Here is a 24,109-nt window from a genome sequence, read left to right on the forward strand (position 1 = left end):
AGCCAGCTTAAGCAGAACATAGTACACTGCATCAAGTAAGTCAGTGGTTTCACATCTGAAAGGCTTTAAAGTTCTTGATTAGTCACCTGTCACTGAGCCTCCAGCACCTCCCTCACACCTTTGCGGTGACCACAAACCTGTTTATCGTTGAGCAGAGTTTTGAATGTGGCTGTTGAGTGCAGAACATGAACATCTGAAGCCATTTCAAGCACTGCCTTCATTCTTGTAGTGTGTATATATATATATATATGTATATATATATATAGAGAGAGAGAGAGAGAGAGGTTTTATGATGACCAACTTTAAATTTTCGATCACTTTGCACCCTTTATTTTGGGGACACTGCACCTGTCAAGTTGCTGGTGTGGAAAACTTGTAAGGTGCAACTGCTTGTTCCACTTGTCTGTCTCTTAGGATGCACCAAGGCTTCCTCGGAGTTACAGGCATGCTTTGTTGAATTAATGTTTGGTTGTTTCCTATTTCTACAGCATTTATAGTTTTGGCCAAGCTCCTTAATGAGCTGACACACACAAAGATGCTGTTGTCTGCTAATCACTCTGCTAAGAGCTTTGGAACTATGCTGTGATTTGCCACCATTCTTGTAAATTTCATAGAATCAGACTGAAGTTGATTAAGTTCCTACGAATTTCCTGATGGTCAGCACTGACACAGACGAAAAATAGCTAATCCTGTTCCCTTAACTGGGGAAAAAGCAGAACCCAGCACTTACCTGTTCCTTTGGCAGCAAAATGGCTCAAGTATCATGCACACGTATGACCAACAGTGCTGCCTCACATGGCTGTGTCACACAGAGAATATACACTTTATGTGTGCCAGGGACAGTGGCACTGGAGCAAAGCATTCAGAGCATGAGAACTGTCTCGAGTCATGCTGCAGTCTCAAGTCAAATGTGTTGTGGACAACTTGGCAGTTCCAGCTCTACCCTGGTTTCAGGTGAATGTTTCCTCAGCCCCTAGAAACAGTTACAAGCTGACCTAGTGTTCACCTCGCTGCATCACCCTTCCTTTTATTACAAAGGTGATCTTTTTTAGTCCATTTATTCAACTGTCCAGCTTTAATGGGGATAAACTCCCTGCTGTAAACCCCAGATTATTCCCATCCACCTTACAAATCTATTGCTTTCTATTTATATTAATATCATTTCTAACAACACATTATCTTGCACCCTGAAATCCATCCTAAACTTAATGAATATCTCTCTGCTTTCAGGCTGATAGTCTGTCCATCTCTAGTGAGGCTGCTATTGCATGTGACAATAAATCCCTTTGAAAAAGGGATCAAATTGCTTCTCTCTTCATCCATCCTACACACACTCAATAGTGCTTCTCGGGCTCCTGCCCAGCAGTGTAAGTCACAGTGTTTCCCTTACCACTATCTGGGGACCATTGTATGTGTTGCTCTGTGCTGTTGTCAATTGCCTGTTGTCTGCCAGTCTCATCTCTTGCAGGATGTCCAGTTGTTGTTGTTGTACACTCGTGTGAAAATGTGGCCCACAGATTTTGTTTGGATGGAATGACTTTTGGTGCTCAGCAAATGCTGAATATATTGTTGAAAGTTAATTTTGTGTCCCTTCCCACTGACTTGGGTAGACTTTCCAAAGTGCAGTGTTCATTTTGTTGGAAAGTCTCCTTGGCCTGTGATCAGTCATGGCCTCCTCCATGATGTCACTTTCTACCTCATTAGGTTTTATTTCAGTGTAGGCTCACATGCATTTGTGTGAACTCCTTCCTGCAGTGGGCATAGCACAAGCATTTGGACTTGGCTTGCATTATTTTAACTGTGTAATCCAGTTTTCTGCGGGGAATAATCCTGTTCTGGCAAGAAAACTGAAGAGTTAGTATCTCTCTCTCATTGCTATAAATCATTTAACAAAGGCAATATATTGGAATTATGCCACATTCCTCAGAAGAAGAATGTTTAACTTTCAGTGAAGTCTCATTTGTTACTCTTCTTGCTCAGACCTAGTCTGTGTTTGCTTCTGCTTGGCTGGGACTTCTCAGAGGACTGGGTCACTACATTCAAAACTTTACAGATTCTGGATAGAAACAGAGTTTATGCGATACGATAATGGGCAGAGAGTTACAAAATTGAATTTGTACTTTTCTTCTCCCTTGTCTTTGTTCAAACTTGTGGTTCAGTGCTTCCTTCCTGACACTGTGATACCTCACATTTCCACTGGACAGATATCTTTCTCACCGTTCTGTGTTTCCCACACTATCTCTCCACAGCAGGAATTCTGCCTAATCTGGACCCTCTCCAGTACATGAGGTATTACCCTAGGGGGAAAACCCAACCTCTTGGTCTAGGGCCCACAACAAGGGCTGACTGAAGCCAAGGAAGCTACAACACATCCACAGACTCTTTTGTACCCTGTCTCTGAGGTTTGTGTGCACTTGGCAATGTGCTGCTGCCTGGACCAGATTGACAGGAAAGTTTTTGCTGAATATCCACTTAAGAAAGAGGATAGTCCAAGGCTGCTTGTGCACATCTCACTTTACTGCAGCTGGCCCCTTTCATTCAGACATCTGCTGTGCCAATGGAAAAGGTGCCACGTTCAGAATGGCGTTGCCTTGAAGACCAGCCACACAGGAACCAGAAAAATCAGCAATTTAGAGTCTATCCCCTTTTCCCATTGCTGTGTATTCCTTCTGCATGACCACAGAAGCAGGCAATTAATGGGGCAAGAGGGTAAATCATGCTTCTACTGAGTCCCACAGAGGTCATGTGATTCTATCGGGCCGTTTTTAATTCTCACTACTTCCCTGCCTCTGGCATCTCTGTGGCTGTAATGATATTGGGTGTGGTGCAAGACTGTGTGAGAAGACAGGTTTCTGCTCAAATGTCTTTCTGAGTATTTTCTGTTCTTATGGCAAAACGGATGTTGGAGAGACTTGCTGTAGGACCTGCCTTGAAAGTCTTACCTCTGAGATGCCAGGCTCTGCTTGGTGTTAAGTGAAATTGTCTGCAGCTCATTAACATCAAAGCATTTTCTCCACTGGTCTGGACAGTTTAGTAGTAACCAGCAGTCGGACCAGAGAGCTCTCCACTAAGCATTGCCTGCAAACAATTAACATCAAAGGGGAGCCACTGTGAAACAGGAGGAAAACAATGTTACAAATGTAGCGAGTCTCATGGCTCATGGAAACGGGGGGGAGGCCAAAGCTGTGTCCCAGATAGGCAGCTTGTGCTGAGATGTTTGCAGGAGCAAGTACAGGAATGGCTGCTGGGACCTCCTGATGGTCCTGGCCAGGAAAATGGTGGATCCACTTTGGTTTGAATAAACCTGCCTGATGGTGTTGGTGGCAGCATGGTGCAAGCTCTGGTTTATCAAACTTTGTCCAGCCTAATTCTAGGATCGAGTCAGATCTGCCCATTGCCTTGGTAGTTCTGTGATTACTTCAGCTGTCACTTTCGATGAGACTCTTGAGGCCAGTCTCACTGTTCTTTATACCCTTTTTCTCCATCTCCCTGAACACAAGTTTTAGCTTGTGATTCTAGATGCTGCTGCTCTTTTATAAAGTGGATCTTGGCCCTTTGTTTGCTCCTCCCCTCAGGAGGTCTGTGGTATTAAACCATTTTTTAGATTACAGGATTGTTGCCTTTCTCTAGCTCTCAAACAGGTTTTCCTTATTTATGTAGTAGATCTTTTGGTTCATGCTTTCCTCATCCTCTTCCTCCCTGCTTTGGTGGTAGGTAAATCCAAACAGTTGTTATTCATCATGGTATCAGTCTGTGATTAGCCCTGGGGAGGGCAACACATTATGGAAAATTAATTAATTTTTATATGGGTCCCAGTCAGGAATTAGAAGCTTTATGATAGGTTCAACACCAGTAGAGGGTAGAACCATGGGGCTGTCTCAACGAGTTTGCTATCTAAACATCAGTCTATGAACAGAAGATTGTGAAAAACCCCAAACTGTAACTCTCTAATAATTAATGCTGGGAGTCCACCCACTGTTCTAGCTGCCATGCAGACTGCAGGCAGAAGTTAGCTGCTGGAGTTTAGACCACTCAGGTTGCAATCCCTTTGCTTTGATTATCTACCTCTCGGGAAATACATACTTCTGTGATTAGTACAGTGCCTAGCAGACTTAAGAACTCTGACTTTAGTGAGAGACATGTCTGGACTTTGAGTTGAATGGAGATTCTCCACTATTGGATATGAAGACATGTAGACCCATTGAATGTAGAGCCATTGAAGCCAATGGCTCATCACATTGAAAAAAGGGTGAAACAAAGACAAAAGTACATCACCAAGTATACAAACGTATATCGCCAACAACTGGAATGAGATGCAGCTAAGGGGATCATTCCTGAGCATGGGTGCCCAAAGAGCTCTCCTACTCTTTGTGGTATAGAAATTCTCCATAGGTCATCCTTTCCCTTTTTTCACTGTTAATGGCTTTCAAACCAGGACTGGGATTCTCTAAACCTGTCTGCTCTGCTCATGAAAACAAGCTTCACCTTACCCTCATAACATGGAAGCTGCATCTTCAAATGAGCTTTTGCCTCTTGCTACTCTGGTTGCTGTCTGCTCTGCGAAGTTCCACCTCCTACCATGAGAAATCATCCTCTTGATTTCCTCCAGGACAGTATTAAGAGCCAATTGATAATCTTTCCATATACTTCCATTGGCCTTTAGGTAGCTCTGTCCATCTTTCCCCACTGAAGCTTCCCTGGTAGATTGGCAGAGCAAGTACACCTTGGGTTTGAGTTACTTTTGCTGGACTAGCCAAACTGAGCTGTCCTGATCTCCTTTTGTAGGACTCTCCTACCTGCCTGCAACTAATGTCTCTTGGCTCTTTGAACAGGACAGGTGGCTTACTGCAGCTACAACAGCACCTGAACAGTAGCTCAAACAGTTCTTTCTCCCCAGGAAATACTTTATCCAGGACATCCAAATGCTGCAGCTGCTTTTGACCAGCCAGCTTTGCACAGCCAACTTTGAGCTCTATGCCTTTTTAACTCCCTAGTCATGTGTGGCTAGGCAAGGTGAGGGTAAATGGCTCTGGTGGTTAGGGCGGGGAAATAAAGGCTCATGGACCTTTGTCTCTGACAAGGTTTGGAGTAAGATACTTCACTTTACAATCCTATACCCTGAGCTTCAAAGAAGCTGGTAGCAATGTTCCTGTCCTGCATGGGCAGAATGCAGTGTCATGCCTTCCCTAGACTGTCAATGTATTCCCTGCTTGCTGTCATAACTACATCACCAGCACCCTTACAACATCTGAGCTCACCTGGAAGGAGGGTCTTGTGCTTGTGGTGTAAGGCTGCAGCACAGGAGGTGGCTGAGTCATGGAGCTGTCACTGCAGGGCCTCCCCCGTTACCACAGGCACGTGCCTTCCCTTTGCATCATGCCCACCAACAGACCTGGTTATTTTATAACTACATGGTGGAGCAGATGACGAGATTTCATCTCTTCCTGATGGAAAACTATGCGGCCCCATCCGGGCTAAAATGTCCTTTAAGGAGGGATTGTAGCTCTGGGCACAGTGAACCCCCAGGAGTGCGCTGTCGCCTTAGGACACAGTGCACTCTCGTGGGTGTGATGTCCCCTCAGTCACAGTGACCCCTCTGGTGGCATGTCGCCTCAGGCACAGTGACCCCTCAGTGGTGGTATGTCCCCTCAGAACACGATGACCCCCTCAGGGCGTTCCCGCTCCCTCACGAAAGGCACAGCGCCCCCTAGCGGATGGGTGCGGCGCGGCCGCACGTGCGAGCCGCTGGCGGGCGGCCCGCGCATGCGCGGGGCGGGGCGGTAGCTGAACGCGAGTGGGCGTGTCGGAGCGCGGCGCGCGCGGCCCTCCCTCCCTCCCTCCCTCCCCCCCGCCCCGCCGGCCGCCACCGCCCCCGCCCCGCCCCCGCCCAGAAGATGGCGAGCCCGTGCGGGCGGCAGCAGTGCTCCATCCAGAGGCGCGGCGTCCGCCACCAGCTCGATTCGTGGCGACACAAGCTCATTCACTGTGTAGGTGAGGGACGGCGGCGCGGCGGGGAGGCCAGGCCGGGCCCCGCGGCGGCGGGAGGCTTCGCTGAAGCGGGGGCCGTGAGGCGAGCGGCGCCGCGGCCTGCGGGCCCGCCCCGCTCCCCCTCCCCGCCGGCCGCCGTGAGGCGCCGCGCCGGGCCGGGCCCCGCCCTGCGCCGAAGGGGGGGAGCCGGGAGGGGGGTCCTGCCCTGCCCTTTTGTGCGGCCCCTGTCAGCGCCGCGCCCGCTCCTCCCCGCTCGGCACGGCCCGGCCCGGCCGCGGCCCCTTCAAACTTGTTTACGGCGGGGCCGCGCCCGGCGGCGGGGAGCGGCCCACCTGTCACTGCCCGGGGCGAGCCCCGGCCAGCCCGCCTGCTCCCGGCCCGGCGAGGCGGGAGGGAGCGAGGCCGCGGAGCCGGCGGGAGGAGCGGCGGGGGAGGCGGAAAGTTGTGGATCGCGGTGCCGGATTGACGCCGTGAATCCGGAGCGGGGCCGCGGGGTTAAAAGGATGTGTGATTGCTTTTCTGTTTTCCCCCCACCTCCTTTTTCCCACCCCCCTCCCCCCCTCCTTTGCGCGTTTCTTGTTGGGTAGGCTCCTTGCAATCGAATGTTTGGGGTTTCATCTCGAGTAACTTTTTCCATTCAAAATACATATTTTTGTCTTTTCTCTTTCCCTAGTAAGAAATTGAGATAATTTCTATGGGTCCCAGCATTCACATAATGTCAGCTCTAGGCCAGTAACTCAGTGTGCGTCTCCAAAAGGAAAAGGTTTGAGAAACGTAGACTGCGAACTTGCAGAGTAATCTTAAAAATCCCTGTCTAGAACAGATATGTTTCATCTTGTTTGGCTCTCTCTTTCTAATTGAACACAAATCCTCGTTTTATTTTTAAATATGCAAATATGGCCGTAATCTGCCAGTGACTGCTCAGCATAGGTAATCTGTAATAACAGTCACAGATTCACTTTAGTTCCTTGTGTGCAGAGTTAAACCTCTTATTGTCAGTTAGCTCAGCGTCCCATTTCATTATCAGGGATTTGAAACACCATTTTTGGTTACACCAGGATGTGTAACTGCTGTGTGTATTTTTGGTTTCATCTAAATGTTTAAATTTCTGTAATATAAAAGTGTGCTCTAGATGCTTGTTAACTTCAGATTAATTCAAGCAATTAATTTGTTTTATGCATAATGCAACTGGAGGGTAATATGTTACTGAGAACCTCACACTACATAAAAGTGTTGGGTTTTCTTTCCAACAAATAATTGGTATTTCTAGATTCACTTTGTGGGATTTTTTTTTTTTTTTATTCTATCTCTGCTACATTTTATTCCACCTCTGCTTGAACCAGATTTATTTTACTTCTATCTCCTTTTCTCAATTCCTCTTATCTCAAGCTGCTGGGGTTCAGCTGTTCTAGTCCTTTCTAAACTCCCTATTTGCAGCATGTCATCTTGTCTTCCCCTCAGTGCCCTCTGCTCTAGCATTGGCTCCTTGAATCCTCCAGTGGAGCTGTCCTACTGCTCAGGGTTTAACTAGATAGCTGTGAGGAGTAAATTTGGAGGGAAGAAAAAAGAAAACACAAAAAAAACCCAAACCAAAACAAAAAGGACACTTTCAAAGCTGCTGTTGAAGATACCGTTTTGGGGTGAAATGCAATTGTCTCTATTCATTTTGCTGCTCTTTGGGAAAATCCTGGGTAGCTAGAGAAGTTTATGTCTACAGACTCAAGGAAAACACTACGTTACTGAAGTTCTTAGCAACCCTAAGTGCTAAAACTTAAACACCGCTCCTCCACCCCCATTAATACACACCCTGTTCCATTTACCTAAAGCCATTTAAATTGCCAGCTTCTGGTAAAGTTGCTTCCTCCCCTTGTCCCTTGCATACCTCTTCCTCATACCTAAACTTGATACATTTTCTTCCTCCAGAAGATTTCCCTCTCTGAAAGTCCCTCTGTGTGTGTTTAACAAAGGATACTGAGAATGCTTTTAAGCACAGAATTGACTGGGTTTTTTTTGGAGGTAAAGTACAAAATCATTTTAAAAAAATAAAGTCCAAAGTGTAACAGTGCTCTGTGACTTTTATCTTGATGGCATTATGTCATAAATAGTTTCAGCTTCAAATTGATCAGCTTTATGAGGTTTCAGGACCTGCCTCATTCCTAGTATGAATCTTGCATAAATCACTGGGTCATGTAAATGTGTTGATTGTTACCTTTTTTGTTTTCATGTTTTTATAAAATTATAAAAGGTTTATTGCACTTTCCCAGGATCTCCAGCTGAAATTATGTTGTGATATTAACCCCTTGCTCAAAATATACCTCTGTCATCTTTTTAAATGAATTTTGACAATATTCCGTGGGATTTGGAAGTAGACTCTTAAATGATGTAATGTTCTGTTTCACCTTGGCTGTTTGTAGAAATCTTTGAGAATTTTTTCCTATAATAAACACTCTGCTTTCCAATATTTATGTATCAGTATGGGAAAATCTTTCTTGTAATAATCAGAAATACTCATTCATATTTAGTTCTGAAAGTAAATGAGGTGTGTGGGATTTTCTGTGTTAACATAATTCCCTGAAAAGTCATTCTAGTACCACACCATGTGGCACTCAGAAAAAATATACCTGTGGTTTGAACTAGTGCATTTGGCAATAAAAATGGCTTAAGTAATTCACTTTCCCCTCTTGTTTCTTGCTTCTGCAGTTGGCTGCTCGTTTGGACTGTGGGTTCATGGCAATTTGTCAAACTAAGCTTGTGCTCTTAAGGGAGCAAAACCACAGAGGGGCTGACAGACTACCTGGCCACAAGGAGCTGGTTCAGGGGAGCTGTCCTAGCAGAAGACTTCTTTTGGAAGGAGTAGAATAATTTTCTGCTTGTATAGCTCCCTGAGCCGGCTGGCAGGTCAAACAAATACCAGCACTAGCACGAGGGAAGAGTGTGAGTATGCAAAGCTGGTGGAAAGGAAAAGAGTGAGAACAAGGCAGCAGAGATGCAGATAAGCTTGAAGTGTCAGAGTTGCACCTTTGGTTGTCCAACTGTGGCTTTTTGTGGGAGTTAGCTCAGGGAACTGATCTGGTTGACACATTCCTTCATTGTCATGAATTTCATCCCCTTTTTGTGAGGAGGGAGGTGGTGAGGCTGGTGGAGCATAGGTCTGTGAGCAATTCTGTTGGTCAGTAATGAAATTAAGGGAGCAGCATGCCATAGCCTGGAGGTGGAAGGAAGTGTGGAGAAGGGGTGTCTAAGCTCTCTTAGCAGTGAGGGGGTAGCTGGGACTAGTGTCTGCATCTTGATGCTCTGGTAGGACTTTGTAGAGACACAGTCTGCCAGATGATAACTATTTGATACTAACATATGTGTTCTCTGTATCAGTCTTGAGTGTTAACATCTTTTTCAGTGGTCAAAAGCAGATACTTAGACACAAAGGCATGTGGTGATTTTAATTTTTTTTTTTTCCTTTTCCCAGCCTCTAATCATCTTGTGTTCAGACAGTTGATGAATTGGAAATGGTTGATGAGATTGGATCTGCTAAGGAATGGGGAGTTTGAGGAAGGAGATAAACCACAGATCCCTGAATTCCTTCTGACACCTTTTAAACAGGCAGTTAATAGCATGGCAATGCTGCGTGATCATTGGAGTAGTGTGAGGTGATCGTATGCATTTCTTCTAACTGGTGATGCTTGGCCCTTTGTTAAATATTAGCTGTACTCTTGGAGACTCTCTGACTGAATTATGGTCTGTGTTGGGTGTGTGGGGGCAGGGAGGGAATGGTTCACTACTCTTCAGCAGTAATCCTAGTTTTGGGAGCAAAATGAGGATTCCAAGGGAAAATCTGTAACATTCTCATAAGATTTCCAATCATCTTGAACTCTGCCAGTGTTTCATTGAAATGCTGCTTAGCTGTTCTGCTGTCAAAATAAGCTGAAGTAATTACCTTTTTTTTTTTTTTTTAAAGTTATTGTTGCTGATTAAATACTGCAGCCTAAGTACCTGATCTCTTTCTGTTTAGTTTGTTGTATGGTGGTGGTCTTCTGTGACCTTGGATACTTAGTGTGGATTCTGAGGAAGAAATATGATACATCAGGAAGCGTTAGAATATAATAATAATCAAGAGAAGGTGTATAGCAGTTGAATAATTCTGAAATCTTTATTACTTTTCTTATCTTGATTATGGCTCCTGTATAGCTCCAGCCTGTGTATGATATGAATTAGCTGCTGCTTCCAGACAGTTAGCTGTGTTATCTTGTTTTGGAAGTAGGCTCGAGTCTTCAAGTGTTTAATGTAGTTCTAGTTCAAAGGTCAGATTGTATTTCTTTGTTCCAAAATAAGAAAGCTTATTATAGCTGTGATGTTGATGAAAAATAATAATAATAAGCAAGTTAAAGTTTAAATGTAGGGCTGTTCTATACTGGTATTTGATTTAGATACACCCCCAGCCTTGTCCCCAGCAAACATGTGAGTGGTACTGTTTGCCTTATCTCAACCTGCTTGCAACGTAGCTGCAGCTTGTGGCTTCTTTTATCAATATAAATCCATTTTACAGCAATTTTGCAATATAGTAGCTGAAGGCTCGTTCAAAAAGATCTGTTCTATGTTCCAACATTTCTGCTTGTTGACAGTATGAATAGAGGGAAGGAGAATTACCCTTCTATTACAAAGTTATGCCAGGAAAAGACTGAGGCAACTATCATTTAAAAATAAAAATCCTTAGTTGGAAGAAGTAAAATTTACAGTTTGATTTTTAGCTTTACTTTAAATGTGCATGGAAGGATGGTATGTGTTTGAAGAACAGTAGAAGTTAAACTGCGGGGGATGAATCTAGAATCTAGATCTGTTCCAAATACCTCTTTGAATTCACTACAAATCACTCTGGATTTGCCCTTGTTTCCCTGCTTGCACAGGAAGAATTTCTAGCCTTTGAGGAACGATGTCAACCACCCAAAGGCATATTCAAAAAAATTGATAATCACTTTGAGTTATGGCATCTTGAGATTTTCTTCTGACGCCTGTGACAAGAAATTTCAGACTAGGCCTAATAATTTGGTTTTTTTCACATTTCAGGAAAAACGTGTTTTAATTTGTGTGAGGTAATAACAATCATTGCAAAGTGGGATGTTTCCTTCTTGGGATATGTTTGTCCTGCAGGAAGGATAGGCATTTGGACTTTTTAACTAAGAAATAATTACATTTAGAAATCATCTACTGTAATAGAACAGTAGTCCATTTCATGCATGTAGAAAATAGTAAAAATCCAACTAGATAAAATCTTTTTATCATTTATATTGGGATGTGTATATTACAGATTTACAGTTTCGTGATACAGTACCATTTTAAAAGAGTACCTGAAGGACTGTTCCAAAGTTTTAAGCCGTTTCTTGACAGTTGGTGCCATATGTTGATGATAGTCCAAATGCTGTTATGTATAGAGGTCCAGTAACTGCACTTTAATTAATAAAGGGTGATAAAAAATCCAAATTTCCATGTTCAGTTGTTGAAATCCTTATTATGTGGTACTTTCATGACTCAACAGTCTGCCATCTTAGGTTATTATACATCCAGGCAAGTGTCATGTGTCTTTATAGGGTTTTTGGAGTTTGCTTTGTTTTTGTTTGCTTGTTTGTTTTTGTCTGAGAACTTCTGTTCTTTCATTGCTATTGTAAAATCACAATGAGAATACGTCCTAGAAGTCAGTTTAGGCAAGGTTTGAGGAGAAACAGGCATTTAATAGGGTTAAAGAAAGTTAGCCCTGTCTTACAGGTTGGGGCAGAGCAAACACTACTGCAGTGTTGTACAGACTTTCCAATCCTCTTCCTCACCCTTCTATGTATACATGTTTCCGCTCTTAAGAGGATGAGGCTTTGGTTCTCAAATGTTGCTGGGATGGAAATGTAAAACTCTGAGAAGTACAAAGCTTCTGGGATTTTCTGAGGGCATGGTTGGATGGGCTGGGAGGAGCTGAGCCAATCTAGGGTCTGCCTCTGGCTAAGAGGGGTGTTAGTGCTTATTTTTCTAAACTGGCAGAGGTCTGCAAAACCAGCTACTCTGGTGATGTGCAGTAACCTGAGTCATCCTAGCTGGAAATGAGATGATCAGGAAAGCTCATCTGAAACACTCAATGGGATCACATCTGTGGGGGAAAGGGAAGTGGGTAGAATGGTCTGTTCCAAAGGCACAGAATCTTCCAGTTTGCATCTTATTTCTTGTAACCATGCTACAGACTGTGGTTATGTTTGACAGTAGTGCTGTCTAAACTGGCTTAAATAGTCCCCTCTGTTCAAGCACAACTATGTGTGATAGCTTGGTGAATCAGTTCCCTGACTAGACCTGACTGGAAAACAGTCTTTTTTTTCTACAACATCTGCAAAGGAAGAAGAGGCAGAGAATTAGGAGTTGAGGCTATTCAGCTGGTACTGTCACACATGCAAAAATTCATCTTTCACTAAGTAGGTGTTAATTTTTGTGTTCTTCATGTTCATTGCAGAAGCAGGAAGATTGAAGCAATCTCCTTCTTCATGCTCCCTCCCTGAAAATGAACTGTGGGCTTTGCTTTCCTAACCAGTTCTCTTTAGTAAGTTGCAGCTTTATACCTCCTCTCCCTGTATCTCTGCAGGCCTCTGGGGTTTCTCATTTCTCTCTTATGAATCTATGGCCATTTTGGGAAAATCAGAGCTTCAGCTTCTTTCTTTTTTTTCTTGAAGAGGGCCTTACTGTTATTTCTCTGGATATTTTGAAATCATTTACTTTTTTCCTCAGATTTAGTTCACCTTGTATGTTGTGTGTAGTAACGTGCTCAAAAAAATTGAACTCTCAAAGCTAAGTATGAGATTTGAGTTACACATCAATGCTGCTGACACATGAAAGATGAAGTAGATGTTACGGTTTTGCAACATTTCTGCAGGACACCAGTTCCTCTCTGATAAAATTGCTATTAGATGATGTCTCCATCTGTTTTTTCCACTCTTCTTACATAGAAGAGGAAGGATGGTACTCCTCTTGCATTTTCTAAGAGGGGTGGCAAAGTGGCTGCACAGGGGAGACTTGCAGGAAGACAAAGGATGTTCCTTATGTCCTGAGGACCATGATATTTTATGGGAGGGAATAGAGGGGGAGAAAAGAGGACTGGACAAGAGCCTAGTATTCATTGACAAAGGAAGCTTTCAGAAGCTGAATCCTGCAGTGTGGAAAGACATCAGAGGCCACCAGACAATCTTAACTCTTGAGCTGAGTTTACTAATGAAAACTTTCCTGGTTGTCTTTGATTGCTTTTTGCATACACCTATGGTACAGGTGTTTCATTGTGTAACTGGAGAGGTGAGTCCATCTGATGTCCTTTGCCCTCTGCTGCTGCAGGGGTGGTGGTCGTTTTGAAAATGGAGTAACTGCCAGAACAGGAAGAGGAACAGGTAGTTAAGAGCCAGAGTTCTTAATTTCTTTATTTCTTTTTTTTATTGTTTGTTCTAACAAAAGGATATGAAAGCTTCAGCCCACAGCCTTTAATTCCCCACACTAATACTTCAAGGCCAGTTCTTAGTGCTGAGTCTCCTTACCTTGTGCTCCTGTGCTTGTCAGGCTGTCTGTAATGAGACTGTAGCAACGTGCTCTTTGGTTCCCTTAGCTGCTGTATTTGTGTGACAGGAGGCAGCTTGCTATGTTACCCATGTACTAAACTTTTGAATTCAGCCTGCATCCTTACAAGGACAGTCTAGTCCTGCAGCTGTTAAACTCTCTACAGCGATTCATGTGCCCAAAGCTCCTTAGTGGTCTGCTTGTGCTTAATGTACAGACTAGCTTGCAGGTCAGTTTTGGAACTTTATCACAGATCAGTCAGAGTAATGGAGTAATGTGCTTGTGCACTTCACATAGGGAGGCTTGTGATCAGAAGAGTCCTCTCAGCTTGTGCCTTGTGTCCCTAGTCTTGGGCTTCTAGAGAAATATTCTTATATATTTGAATGCAGAAAATGGATTTGCTTTGGTTTAAACAGCAACCTGGCTTACTTTTTGCCTTCTTTGGGAGTTTTGTTCCTCATTGTGAACAAGTTGAAGACAAGCTAGTGTTGCAGCAGACCTTTCTCTCAAGTGTGGTCATCTCCTGGGTTAAGATTTGTCATTGTGGCAAAAATGATGAGAGCTGCTGTCTGGGTGATGCTTTATCATGGTCTCTAGATGTGTGTCTGAAAACATGCTATTATATCCTTTGCATAAAGAAAAGTTTTGTAGAAGTGGATGCTTAACTTCCATTTCACTCAGCAAAAGCAGGAGAATAGGAAAGCATGGAGGTAATTTCCTTTTCTGATCTAAACAAACTTAAAAGCAATCTTCTTAAAGCAGTGATTCCATTTACATCCTTCAGAACAGGAGGGGCATTGCTACCTTATCCCTAGCTTTCTCTCCTATTTTAACGTCATTAGTGAAACTTGAGTTTATATGATACCAGAATGTTTCTTCTGGGGTTTCTCTCAAGGGTCTTACTTTTATCTTATGAAGAAATACATAAAAAAGAATGCTGACAGTTTTCACTTCAAAACAAGCATTGAAAAAACTTTTCTTAAAAAAAATTACTGCGCTTTTGTGTCAGTGATCATTTCTTGATCTAATTGTCTTCTTTGCCAAGTAAGAGGAGTGTTCCTTGCTGGATTTAAATGTCCTTTGGAAAAGTGTTCTTATTCAACTAGAAATCGAAAGTTTCAGTGATCTTAATAGTTATTCTTTATCTGCATGCTGTACCTTACTATCTTACAAAATATTACAAGATTGAGAAAAGGATGAAGACATGTGAGGGAAAAGCTAAGTGTGAAGTATTAGTTATATGTAGGTTTAGATGAGTATCCATATTGCAGAATGTGTTGTGTAAGACAAGTGCACTGAGTCTTTGTCAAAATGAAGTGTTAAAGTCTTCTTGGAGGGGGAAAAAGTTTTTTCTCTGAAATATTTCCCATGAATGTTTAGTTTATTCTAACTTCTACTTGGTGGGCAAAATTGTATAAAGTATAACACTAAATTTGGTATTTCTGGTTAAAGTCCTTACTACTGCCCACATATTTCTCTTGGGTTTTTATACTTTTCTGTCATCCTTGTCAATCCTGTGCATTCACACAAAATAAGAAAAATGTAATCATCTGGAACTGTACAGTAAGATGCTATGAGAACCTAGTTCTCATATAACCGGTATCTTACAGGAATATTTTTGTAAACTCCTCACAAAATCTAATGCCTTGGTCTTACCTCTGTGGTTTTCCTTGAGTGATGTGCAGTCATTTGGGAAGAGTGGCTTTAGTGCTTGGTTGACATAGGCCATACAGAGGTCCATTTTGCATATTGATCTTTTGAATTCAGCAGCGATGCTGCAGTTATTTCTTGAACAAGTCTCAACCATAGAGAGAGGAACTGTGTTTTGCCAGAGCTCTCTTAAATTAGTGGTTTTCAATCTGAAGTTGGCAAGAAGCAACTGTGGAAAAACAAGGCTATTGCCAATAGTTTAAATTGTGTGGGGGTTTTATGCTTTTGAGGATTCCACAATTTGAAAATTACTGTTCTGAATAATTTGTAAATGAGGGCTATTTTTCCTTTCCAGAGTGGCTGTAGGTCTTAAGTACGAGCTGATACTTAGTGATCCATTATATTAGGATTGATTATTATCTTTCCTTCCTCTTCTCATACTTTGCTATTTAGAAATATATTTTATTTGGATATATATTTTATTTAAATATATAAATATATTATAAATGTAGTGTAAATATATAATATATATATATAAATATATGTAATATAAATATAATATAAATATATATTTTATTTAAATGGATATAATGGAGGATAGTAAGTCTGGGAAACTTAAACTTGAAAGCTGACTTCTGAAAAAAGGTTAAAGTGGTGTTAAATAGGTTTGTTTACAGAACTGCACTCCATGAATGTAGAGCTTCTGTGTTTTCTCTTCCAAGAATCTTGTTATGAAGGCCAAACTCCTGCTAGTTTGTGTTAGACCTAAAGATTTCATTGCATTCCTCCCTTACATGGTTGTGAAAGGAACTTTAAATATGCAGGCTTGAGTGTAAACTGATGTAGTCTCCATGCAGTGCATTGGCAGATGCCCTGAAACAACAGGCAGACCACCTTTTGGGTCTCAAGAGAACATGGGTTTATTTATTTTAATGACTAGAAGGCATTTGAAGTATGGGATGGATGCTAAGCTGTTTAGTAATCCCTCAGTGCACTGCTGTTCTGGGTATCAAAACCCAAATAGTCTCCACCCTGGCCACTGTCCACCTGACTCTTCTTTTGCTAGAACCATAGCTGAGGGCACAGTTTGAGCTAACAGTACAAAATTGAATAGAGCTCAGAGGTTACTCTGCTCAACAAGTTACTCAGTTTTAAAATAGATTAAAATTTGACTTCATAAGTTAAAGATGTTGCAGAACTGTAGTCGATTTTGCCATGGAGGCTGCACTCGTTTCCTATGACAGATTGGTTCTTGTTCCTAAATCATCTGTTTGCCTGTGACTAATCTTGAATTTGTATCTTTCTGCTGCTTGTACTTTGAAGTGAATTCTGTGCTCCAAATAAGAACAACAGACATTTTCGATTTTCTCAAGTCCTTATAGCCCAAGAATTGCTCCTGGCTGTAGGCCGTAGGATAGGAAATGCCTTACGCAGCTTGGTATATAATGGGAGGTGCTTGAGAGGAAGGCATGTATCAAGAAGTCGATCACAGCTGCTTTGGTCTATACTTACTGGCATGGTGATGAACTTTAGCAGCTAAATGCGCTTGTGATGACACCTCACAAACTTCAGAAAGTAAGCAGTTATTTTTGGAAACTTTATTCCCCTCAGGACTCAAACTACTAAACCTACTTAAAAAAAAGTCTATGCAAAAACACTTTTTTCCCAAGAAATCGGCACCTTCTGCTTGTCATGTTTGTGGGCATTTCAGCATCCCAACACTTAACGTTCTTTCTTGGCTGTATTTCTATTGTCTGAAAGTTAGAGGGCTTTCCATTGCTGTAAGGGAAGAAGTATAGTTATTTCCTATTCAGTTAGGGGAAAGAGATAAGCAATCCTCTGATCTCATCTTTAAGGCAGATGGATCTTTGCTCTCAGCCTGCCATGGTACTGCCTAGGGGGGTCTTCATGATTCTGCTGGTAAGCAGCAAACAGAGCTAATTTTTGAGTTGGTTTGTACTAGCAGACTTGAAGGGTTAAGAGTGCTGAAATTATTGTGCAATTTTGAGATTCTGTTGGTGGTGTCAAAAATTTCTTCAATAAATAAATCAATCATGCTCTGAACACTGGTTTGCTGCCCCATAGTTTTGCTGGTGTAGCTCTCTTTGTTGTGTTTTTAGGCTGGCTTGTGAAGTGAAGGTTTAATAAATCTTGACTCTAATGAGATGTTGCAGGTTAGTGTGAACAGAGGCTATGAGACCTTAGCTGTGTGCGGATCAGAATGAGAGCCATGGTTGTGGGTGAAGGAGGAATTCCTGTGGGTGAAGGGATGTGGAGGAATCCCTGTAAGGGGTGTCCTTGCCTCTGAGCTAGGAACCGTCTGTTCTCAGTGGCAGTGAAAGGACACCAGTGCCTGCTGGAGCACTTTGTGGTTATGTGTGGCAAGTGAGGCTCTCCTGAGGACTAATTCCTGCTTTTTGTCAGTGTGGCAGCCAGCATGCAAATGTGCTTTGGCTGTAGTGCAGTAACTGCTTTACCCTCTGGCGTCAGTCCACACTGGTGTAGGGCTGGGGTCTAAAGCAGCTTGAGTCAGGTGGTCTTAAGAAATTGATCTCTTGCTTCAGATGACCTCTCAGAAGGTGAGAAGCTTACTCTTGTTTTCAAAATGACATGTAAAATACTTGTCTGTGGGCTTTCAAACTGCTTAGTGAGGTATTCTTTAACTCAGGTGGCTCCTCCCTGTTAGTTCCTTTTGAGGGGAGGTATAGATGAAAATGATCTAACAGGGCATCATAGCACTGAAATATCATAAGAGTTTTTCTTCTTGGAACCAGTGAAGGAAAACGACTATATTTTCAAAACTAGGTCTCCTGAAAATCCAGATTTAACAAAAATGAGGGTCAAACTTTACAAAGAATGCTTTTAAAAAAGGAGATAATGAGCTTTAGTAGCTGTGTAAACTCTTCCAAATACATCTTAAGCATTTTTGGAGAATGGGCAAAATATTTCCCACTTCAGAAAAAAAAACCCAGTTTCAGGTGACTAACTATGTGATCTTCCCATCAAAGGGAAAAGCCTTTTGAAGCCTTTGCTTATTAATGTGAAACTTGAGGGAACAGTATTTGGGGAGGCAGTGGTAGGAGAAGGCAGCCAGGTTCTGGTGGGTTTATTTTGGTTTTTTGTTAGGTTGGTTGGGTTTTTATTATTTTGTTTGGTTTTGTTTTTGTTGTTTTAAGCTTAAAAAGTCAAACGGAAGTCATAATGAAAAAAATATTCTAAAAACATACTGTTTCAGTTAAAGAGTTAAAGGTTAGGACAGCATAGGGATGTGCCTAGATAGGTTCTCTGAATCTTTTTTTAAATGAAATTACTAGAAAATGGTCCTCAAGAATAACTAATAAAATTACTGTTGGCTTTTGAACCATGAGTTATTCTTTGTCCAGAATGAAGTTAAACATTATGCTGTTTTTTAAACTATATTGCATGACATTAAGCAAGTTTCTAGAGGGTCAGTTTTCTGAAAAGGCATGAAATTACTCTTTTTGCAATATTGCTATTCTGGTGAAAGATATTGAAATGTATTGATTATAGTTTATATACCCTAAAAGTAATGTTTAGTGTTTGTAGAAGATGCTGTAGAAAACATTGAGTAGACGTTTTCCTTTTCAAAATAAAGGAGAGGTTATGCTAGAGCAACTACAATAAAGCATTTCACCCTGATTTTGAAGAAACTTCAAGTCCGCATTAGGGACCTTGACAAACTGCAACTATGTGTTACATTTAGAGTAGATACAGGTTTGGGCAGTAACTCTTACCCTAATTTCAGAGAAATCCCAATTGTATGTCTTTTAACTTAAATGAGCAGTATGGGGGAGTATAGTTGTTTAATGCTGACCAATATATAATATTATTCAGGAAAGATTTTGGTTCCACCACAGGTAAATAGATTACATGTCCAAGGGATGCATTGCAGTACAAGTGAATTTCCTTGTAAAAATATGGTTCATGGTTGCACAGGAGTTTTTACTCTCATATAGATATAAAATGCTGCAGGAGAAGGATGATCATACCACCCCCTTTGTGCCACTGCCCTCACTTTGTGTAAATGCATGCTGGGTTGGATCAGGAAACTGATCCCTGAACCATCTTGTCGTGTTACTGTGCAAACGTGAGATGAGTGAGCATCTGGGGGGGGTGGGGAGGATGAGTGGGATCAGCTCTTTCAGTGGAGAGGTGGATTTATCATGGATTAAAGTGCCAGGTGATCAGTAATCATAACTTCAAAACATTGAAGACATGCTGCAGAATGAGCTTCCCTGTTACAGTAACCTTCAGTTTGCAGTAATCTTGACTTCTTGGGATATATGAATTGTGGAATTTCTTGTTTTATTCTGCTTCTCATAATTAACAAATTTTGTGCAGTGTATTTTGCAGTTGTACATTTTGCATGCACATACATTTTACAGTTTAATTTTTATCACTCTCCTTTAGTGCACTTGAGTCAGGCAAGCCTCATTCTACTCCTGATGCTGCCTTGCTAGTCAATGTGCCTCAAATTGCAGTAAGTCTTGAGTAGGTAAAGATCTTTATCCAATATATTTGCTTTTCATAAAATTAACAGGAAGTTACAGAGAAACTGATGCTGTAGTGGGGACATTAGGGTCACCACTAGTTAGCAAAAAGTGGTTTTCAGGGATGAAATCCGCTGAATCTATCTTTATATCCCCTAGCAGTCATTCTCATAGATATTTACTTGCTCTGGTGCCTATGACATAGTGGTAGTCTTACTTCTCCTTTCCAACTAGAGTCAACACACTTTTGAATGTTGGCCTAGAGGAAGGGATTCTCTTTACCTCTTTGGGTAATCTGCATATTTGGGCTTTAACAAAATTACAATGATCTCTGCTAGGGTATGTTAAACTTTAGGTTTATGATGCCGGCTGGGGACATGGGACAGGTCTGAAATAGCTTGTTTGGGGTCAATGTTCTCCCAAAGAGCAGAGGCAGTGGGTTTCTAGCCATGGGAGCCTCCTGAACCTCAGCCCCCCATTACACCAGACTTCAAAGCATTCTTGGTCTAGTGCAGTATCTTCCATTTTCAGTGAAAACAGTCCCTACCACAGATGGATGCATAGGTTTGGACTGGACTTTTTACATGGTCAGCAAGTCAGGATGCATATTCAGCATGACTGCTGGTTTAGGGATTTTGTGTTAAGACAAGGTTTAAAGTTGTCATAGGGCTTGCTTTCAAACAGGAGTCATTAGGGAGAAAAAGCAGGTAGAGCTAAGGGCAGTAAGTGCTTGTGCTGAGTTCATCTGGGATTCTTCAGCCCACAGCTCCTGATGGCTGACCAAGAAGAATGACAGTGCTGTGTCAGACCAGCTCTGCGTTCACGAGAGACAACTGGAGTAAGAATCACTCCCAGATAACTCCTGTCTGCTCATTCAGCGGGAGGTCTCATTGCCTTCCATGCAAGCTGTGCAATCTGTGTGGTGGCCTCTCCTGCAGGAGCATGAGTCTGTCCTGCTCCTGTGTGTCTCACCTGTTCTCTGCAGCACACTGCACCAAAACCTATGGACGATGGAGCATTGTTGACTCTATCTCCTTTCTGTTCTAATAGGCCTTGATTTTCCAGCATCTTCACTGTAACATACATCTCTCATGGTTTTCACTTGCAGGGAGTCCAGTGCTGTTACATATCTGACAAACTGAAGTAATTGCATGCTGTTCCATAACAGACTTTTAAGCAGGAGTTACGCTTCTGCTTCTGAAAAGAGGTCTTCTGTGATTTGCTGGTCATGCTTTTCATGATGGCATTGTTTAAGGCAACTCCTTGTGTTGCCACTTACACTTTTGCCCTTACTGAATTTGGATTCTGGGCTAGTTAAACAGTTGTCTTAATCTGGAACAGCCATTCTCATGCAAGGTGAACTTTTAGAAGTTACTGCTTAGAAAAAGAGAGAGAAGTGAGGGGTGTGTGTTCAAAACTACTTACCCTTTCTGCAGTCTCATGAACTTCTAGCAGTGTAACTGATGCAGTGTAGGAGTAGGAATGAGTGATGGAGTAGAGAAGGAAAAGGCTGCAAAATCTGCTGTTGCTACTGTTCAGGAGACTGTGCTCGAATCTGTAGGCTTGATTGGAGTTAGCCTCTATGAATCTTGCTTCATGCTAGCACAGATCTTTTTAAAAGGGGCAAAAGATTAGAGATACTTTGCCAGTGTCCTCTGGTGTAAAAAGCAGGGATTAATTTTTGTTACATATTAAGCCTTGCATCTTCCTGAAATGCAGTGAGTTCTTCAATGAGACTATGTGATTCTTGGTTCTGTTTTGTCTTTACAGTTTGAACTAATTTAAAACCCAAGCTGCGTTTCATGTGCCTTTGGCTTGAGGGATACCTGGCAACATATTTAAATTTCCATTGAAATTTGCAGAGCTAGCCAGTTTCTGTCAAAGATGAGGCAAACTGGTAGGAGCTGTTTTGTTTTGCCATCACACCACAAGCAGCAGCTTAAGATGTGCATAGGATGACTTATTTCAGAAATCACATAGCTTAGCAGTTGTCAAGAGGAGGGAAAACCTTCAGTCTCCTTTTTGCTTTTGATGATGGGATGCATAAATGGGAGCATGAGTCTCCATGCTGGAGCTTCTCCGAATATTCAGCAACACGATAGGCAGAAAGAGGGCTTCTGGTAAAATGTCAAACCTTTTTGTTTTGAGTGGGGTTTTTTTTTTGTCTTCTTTTTTTTTCCATCAATGGACTGCCATGAGTATAAAACATCTACATGATTGCCTCAAGGAACCCTTGTTACTGAGAGAAAGAAATTCTGTAAAATTACCCTATTCTGTTAATTTGGGAATGAATCGGAATAAATGATTCTTAGTTTGTGCCTAGAAATATTTCTTAGAAACAAAAGCTTGACAATCTTTAAAGATGTATGCTGGTTAATTTAGCTTTTACATTTACATTTGTCTGCTGTGGGTGGGGATCCTCTTGTAGCCTTTCTAAAGGCAGAGTCCATGCTTTCCTCCTGTTATCTTTGCTATTAAAACTGGATAGTGCTGACATCTGCCTTGATGGATGAGTGGATGTCATTGGGAAAAGTAAATTCAAGGCAAAAAGTAAATGGTAAAGGAATTTTTTTTTTAAAGTTATTCTTTCTTTTTAGTAGTTGAACTAGCTGTTTTGGTTTCTTTACTCAAGGACCACAGGAATAAATCTGAACAATGCAAGGTTGAGTTGCACCTGTAAAAATGGATTTGTTTTCTTAGCTTCCTCCTGTTCTGCACAAAGCCACAAGCAGCAGAAGTACTGGAAGAGCCTGCTGCGTAGGCTTATGCTAACCGTATGTTAACTTTGCTTAAAAAAAATTAAACCCTACCTCCTGCAGAACTTGATTTGCCATTGAGAAGAGCTTTCCACTTGCTGGGCGTGAAGGGGAATTTTTCAATCCCTGGCAATTGTGCAGAGAGATGGCTATTGTTACTGGCTCAAAGACTGTAGAAAGAACTTTAATTTCCCTGCTCTGTTTGGTGCCTCTGCAACTCCAGACTGTCTTTCAATGCAAATATTTAGCTGACTGTCCACTGTTGATGCTTCTAGGTCCCTTTCATTTTACATTTTCTTCCGCTGTCATTGTGGTTCTTCTACATTGAGTGTTTAGAGTTACTCTTCACAAGATGTTTTTGTTTCCAAAGTAATTGTATTTTTTCTCTGGGTCATTTATGTGTTTGTCTTCACTAATGTTTGCAACATCTCCGAACATAGTATCCTCTGTGAATTTAACTAACCTGCTGTTTACCCTTTCTTCCAGATCCAGTTTCTGATCCTACTTCCACATTTGGGAGTATGCAAGGGACAAACACATCTCTTTGCGTAGCTTGACTGGATATCCCAAGACTAGGATGTTAGTATATTTAAACATTTTCTTTGCATTAAAATGTTGCCAGTATCTTAACTGCACATAGACTACTATTTCTTAAATGTAATTAACTTTATTGGCATTATGCATATTCAGAAGCCTGCTGGTAGAAACATTTTGCAGTCTGACTAGTGCTTATTGGTGACTTTAAAATGGGTGCAGGAGTAAAAAGAATTTCAGGGTTTCTTTTTAAATGAGCTTATTTAGTGTTACAGCTTTAACACTCATTCTTGAAAATGTTGGCTCTTTGTGTAATAAGATTAACTGTAGGTTAATCCATGAACATATAAAATCTTTAGACTATGTTCAAGATAGTTATGAAAGACCATTTCAGACTTCTGAATGCATACAGAGAGATTTTTAAATGCTTGAAATAGTCAAATATCTATAGAAATACTTGCATCAAATAAGCGTTAACAAAACCCAAAATTGCACACTGAAGTCTTCTTTGATTCCCTGCATTGCAGGTCATATTATTATTCTGGGACTAGTAAGGAGCCAGCTGTTTGGAAGAGTAAACCTTATACTAAACTATTTTTGCAGATTTGATAATGCAGCTTCCTTTAAAATGTGTTTTGTGATTCTATCACTATTGCAAAGTGAAGTATTGCATGTTTTCTGTTATGTAAGTAATTGTATGGAAGTAATTAGCAGTTCAAAGACAAAGTCAGCATTAAACTATGTGCTATTTTGAAAAATGTTGGGTTTTTGCCTTGGCTACTCTTCAAGTGTTCCATGTATTCATCTACTACTGTGTTTGATTGAATTACTCATTGAACACTAATAAAAGCAAGTATTTTAAATACTGAAGTCATTAGGATACTGAATGCAGTGTTCATTGTGAAGCTGTGGATTTTGCAGGTTCCTCTCCCACCTTAGTTTTCCAGTACGGTTCTGTTCTTTTTCCCTTGTAAATGAAAGGAACCTTTTCTTCATGTGGTTTGAATTTCTTTTAATAAAACTGCTGCTGACCTTAGCTATGATTTTAAAGTGATTAGGTATAGTTTCTCTGCTTGGATTTCAGTTGATACTGTTCAGCTCCGTATG

General features: G+C 41.6%; 1 protein-coding gene and 1 long non-coding RNA gene across 38 annotated transcripts in view; one reads left to right on the forward strand and one right to left on the reverse strand.

Annotated features, from left to right (window-relative positions):
• The window catches only part of LOC111931244 (uncharacterized), a 15,473-nt gene extending 9,764 nt beyond the window's left edge, over positions 1–5,709 (reverse strand). The window contains exons 1-3 of one of the 3 annotated variants that reach the window (XR_015290241.1): positions 5,259–5,709; positions 2,943–3,078; positions 302–1,830 (exon numbers count right to left, since the gene is read on the reverse strand). This is a non-coding gene — a long non-coding RNA (uncharacterized LOC111931244). Of the gene's footprint in view, positions 1–301; positions 1,836–2,942; positions 3,079–5,258 lie in introns of those variants that run through there. The other 2 variants (XR_015290240.1, XR_015290239.1) reach the window with 2 other exon arrangements.
• LCOR (ligand dependent nuclear receptor corepressor) overlaps positions 5,700–24,109 on the forward strand; it is a 91,270-nt gene continuing 72,860 nt past the window's right edge. For 2 of the 35 annotated variants that reach the window (XM_086901242.1, XM_086901271.1), the window contains exons 1-2: positions 5,770–5,987; positions 22,955–23,047. Coding sequence is in view for 4 of the 35 variants with exons in the window: in XM_086901261.1 (XP_086757387.1) it covers positions 5,715–5,987 (273 nt within the window). In the remaining 31 variants the exon portion in view is untranslated. Of the gene's footprint in view, positions 5,992–22,954; positions 23,048–24,109 lie in introns of all 35 variants that reach the window. The other 33 variants (XM_086901260.1, XM_086901269.1, XM_086901264.1 and 30 more) reach the window with 32 other exon arrangements.

Source organism: Cyanistes caeruleus, chromosome 8, assembly GCF_971803275.1.
Source record: "Cyanistes caeruleus chromosome 8, bCyaCae1.hap1.1, whole genome shotgun sequence".
NCBI lineage: Eukaryota > Metazoa > Chordata > Aves > Passeriformes > Paridae > Cyanistes > Cyanistes caeruleus.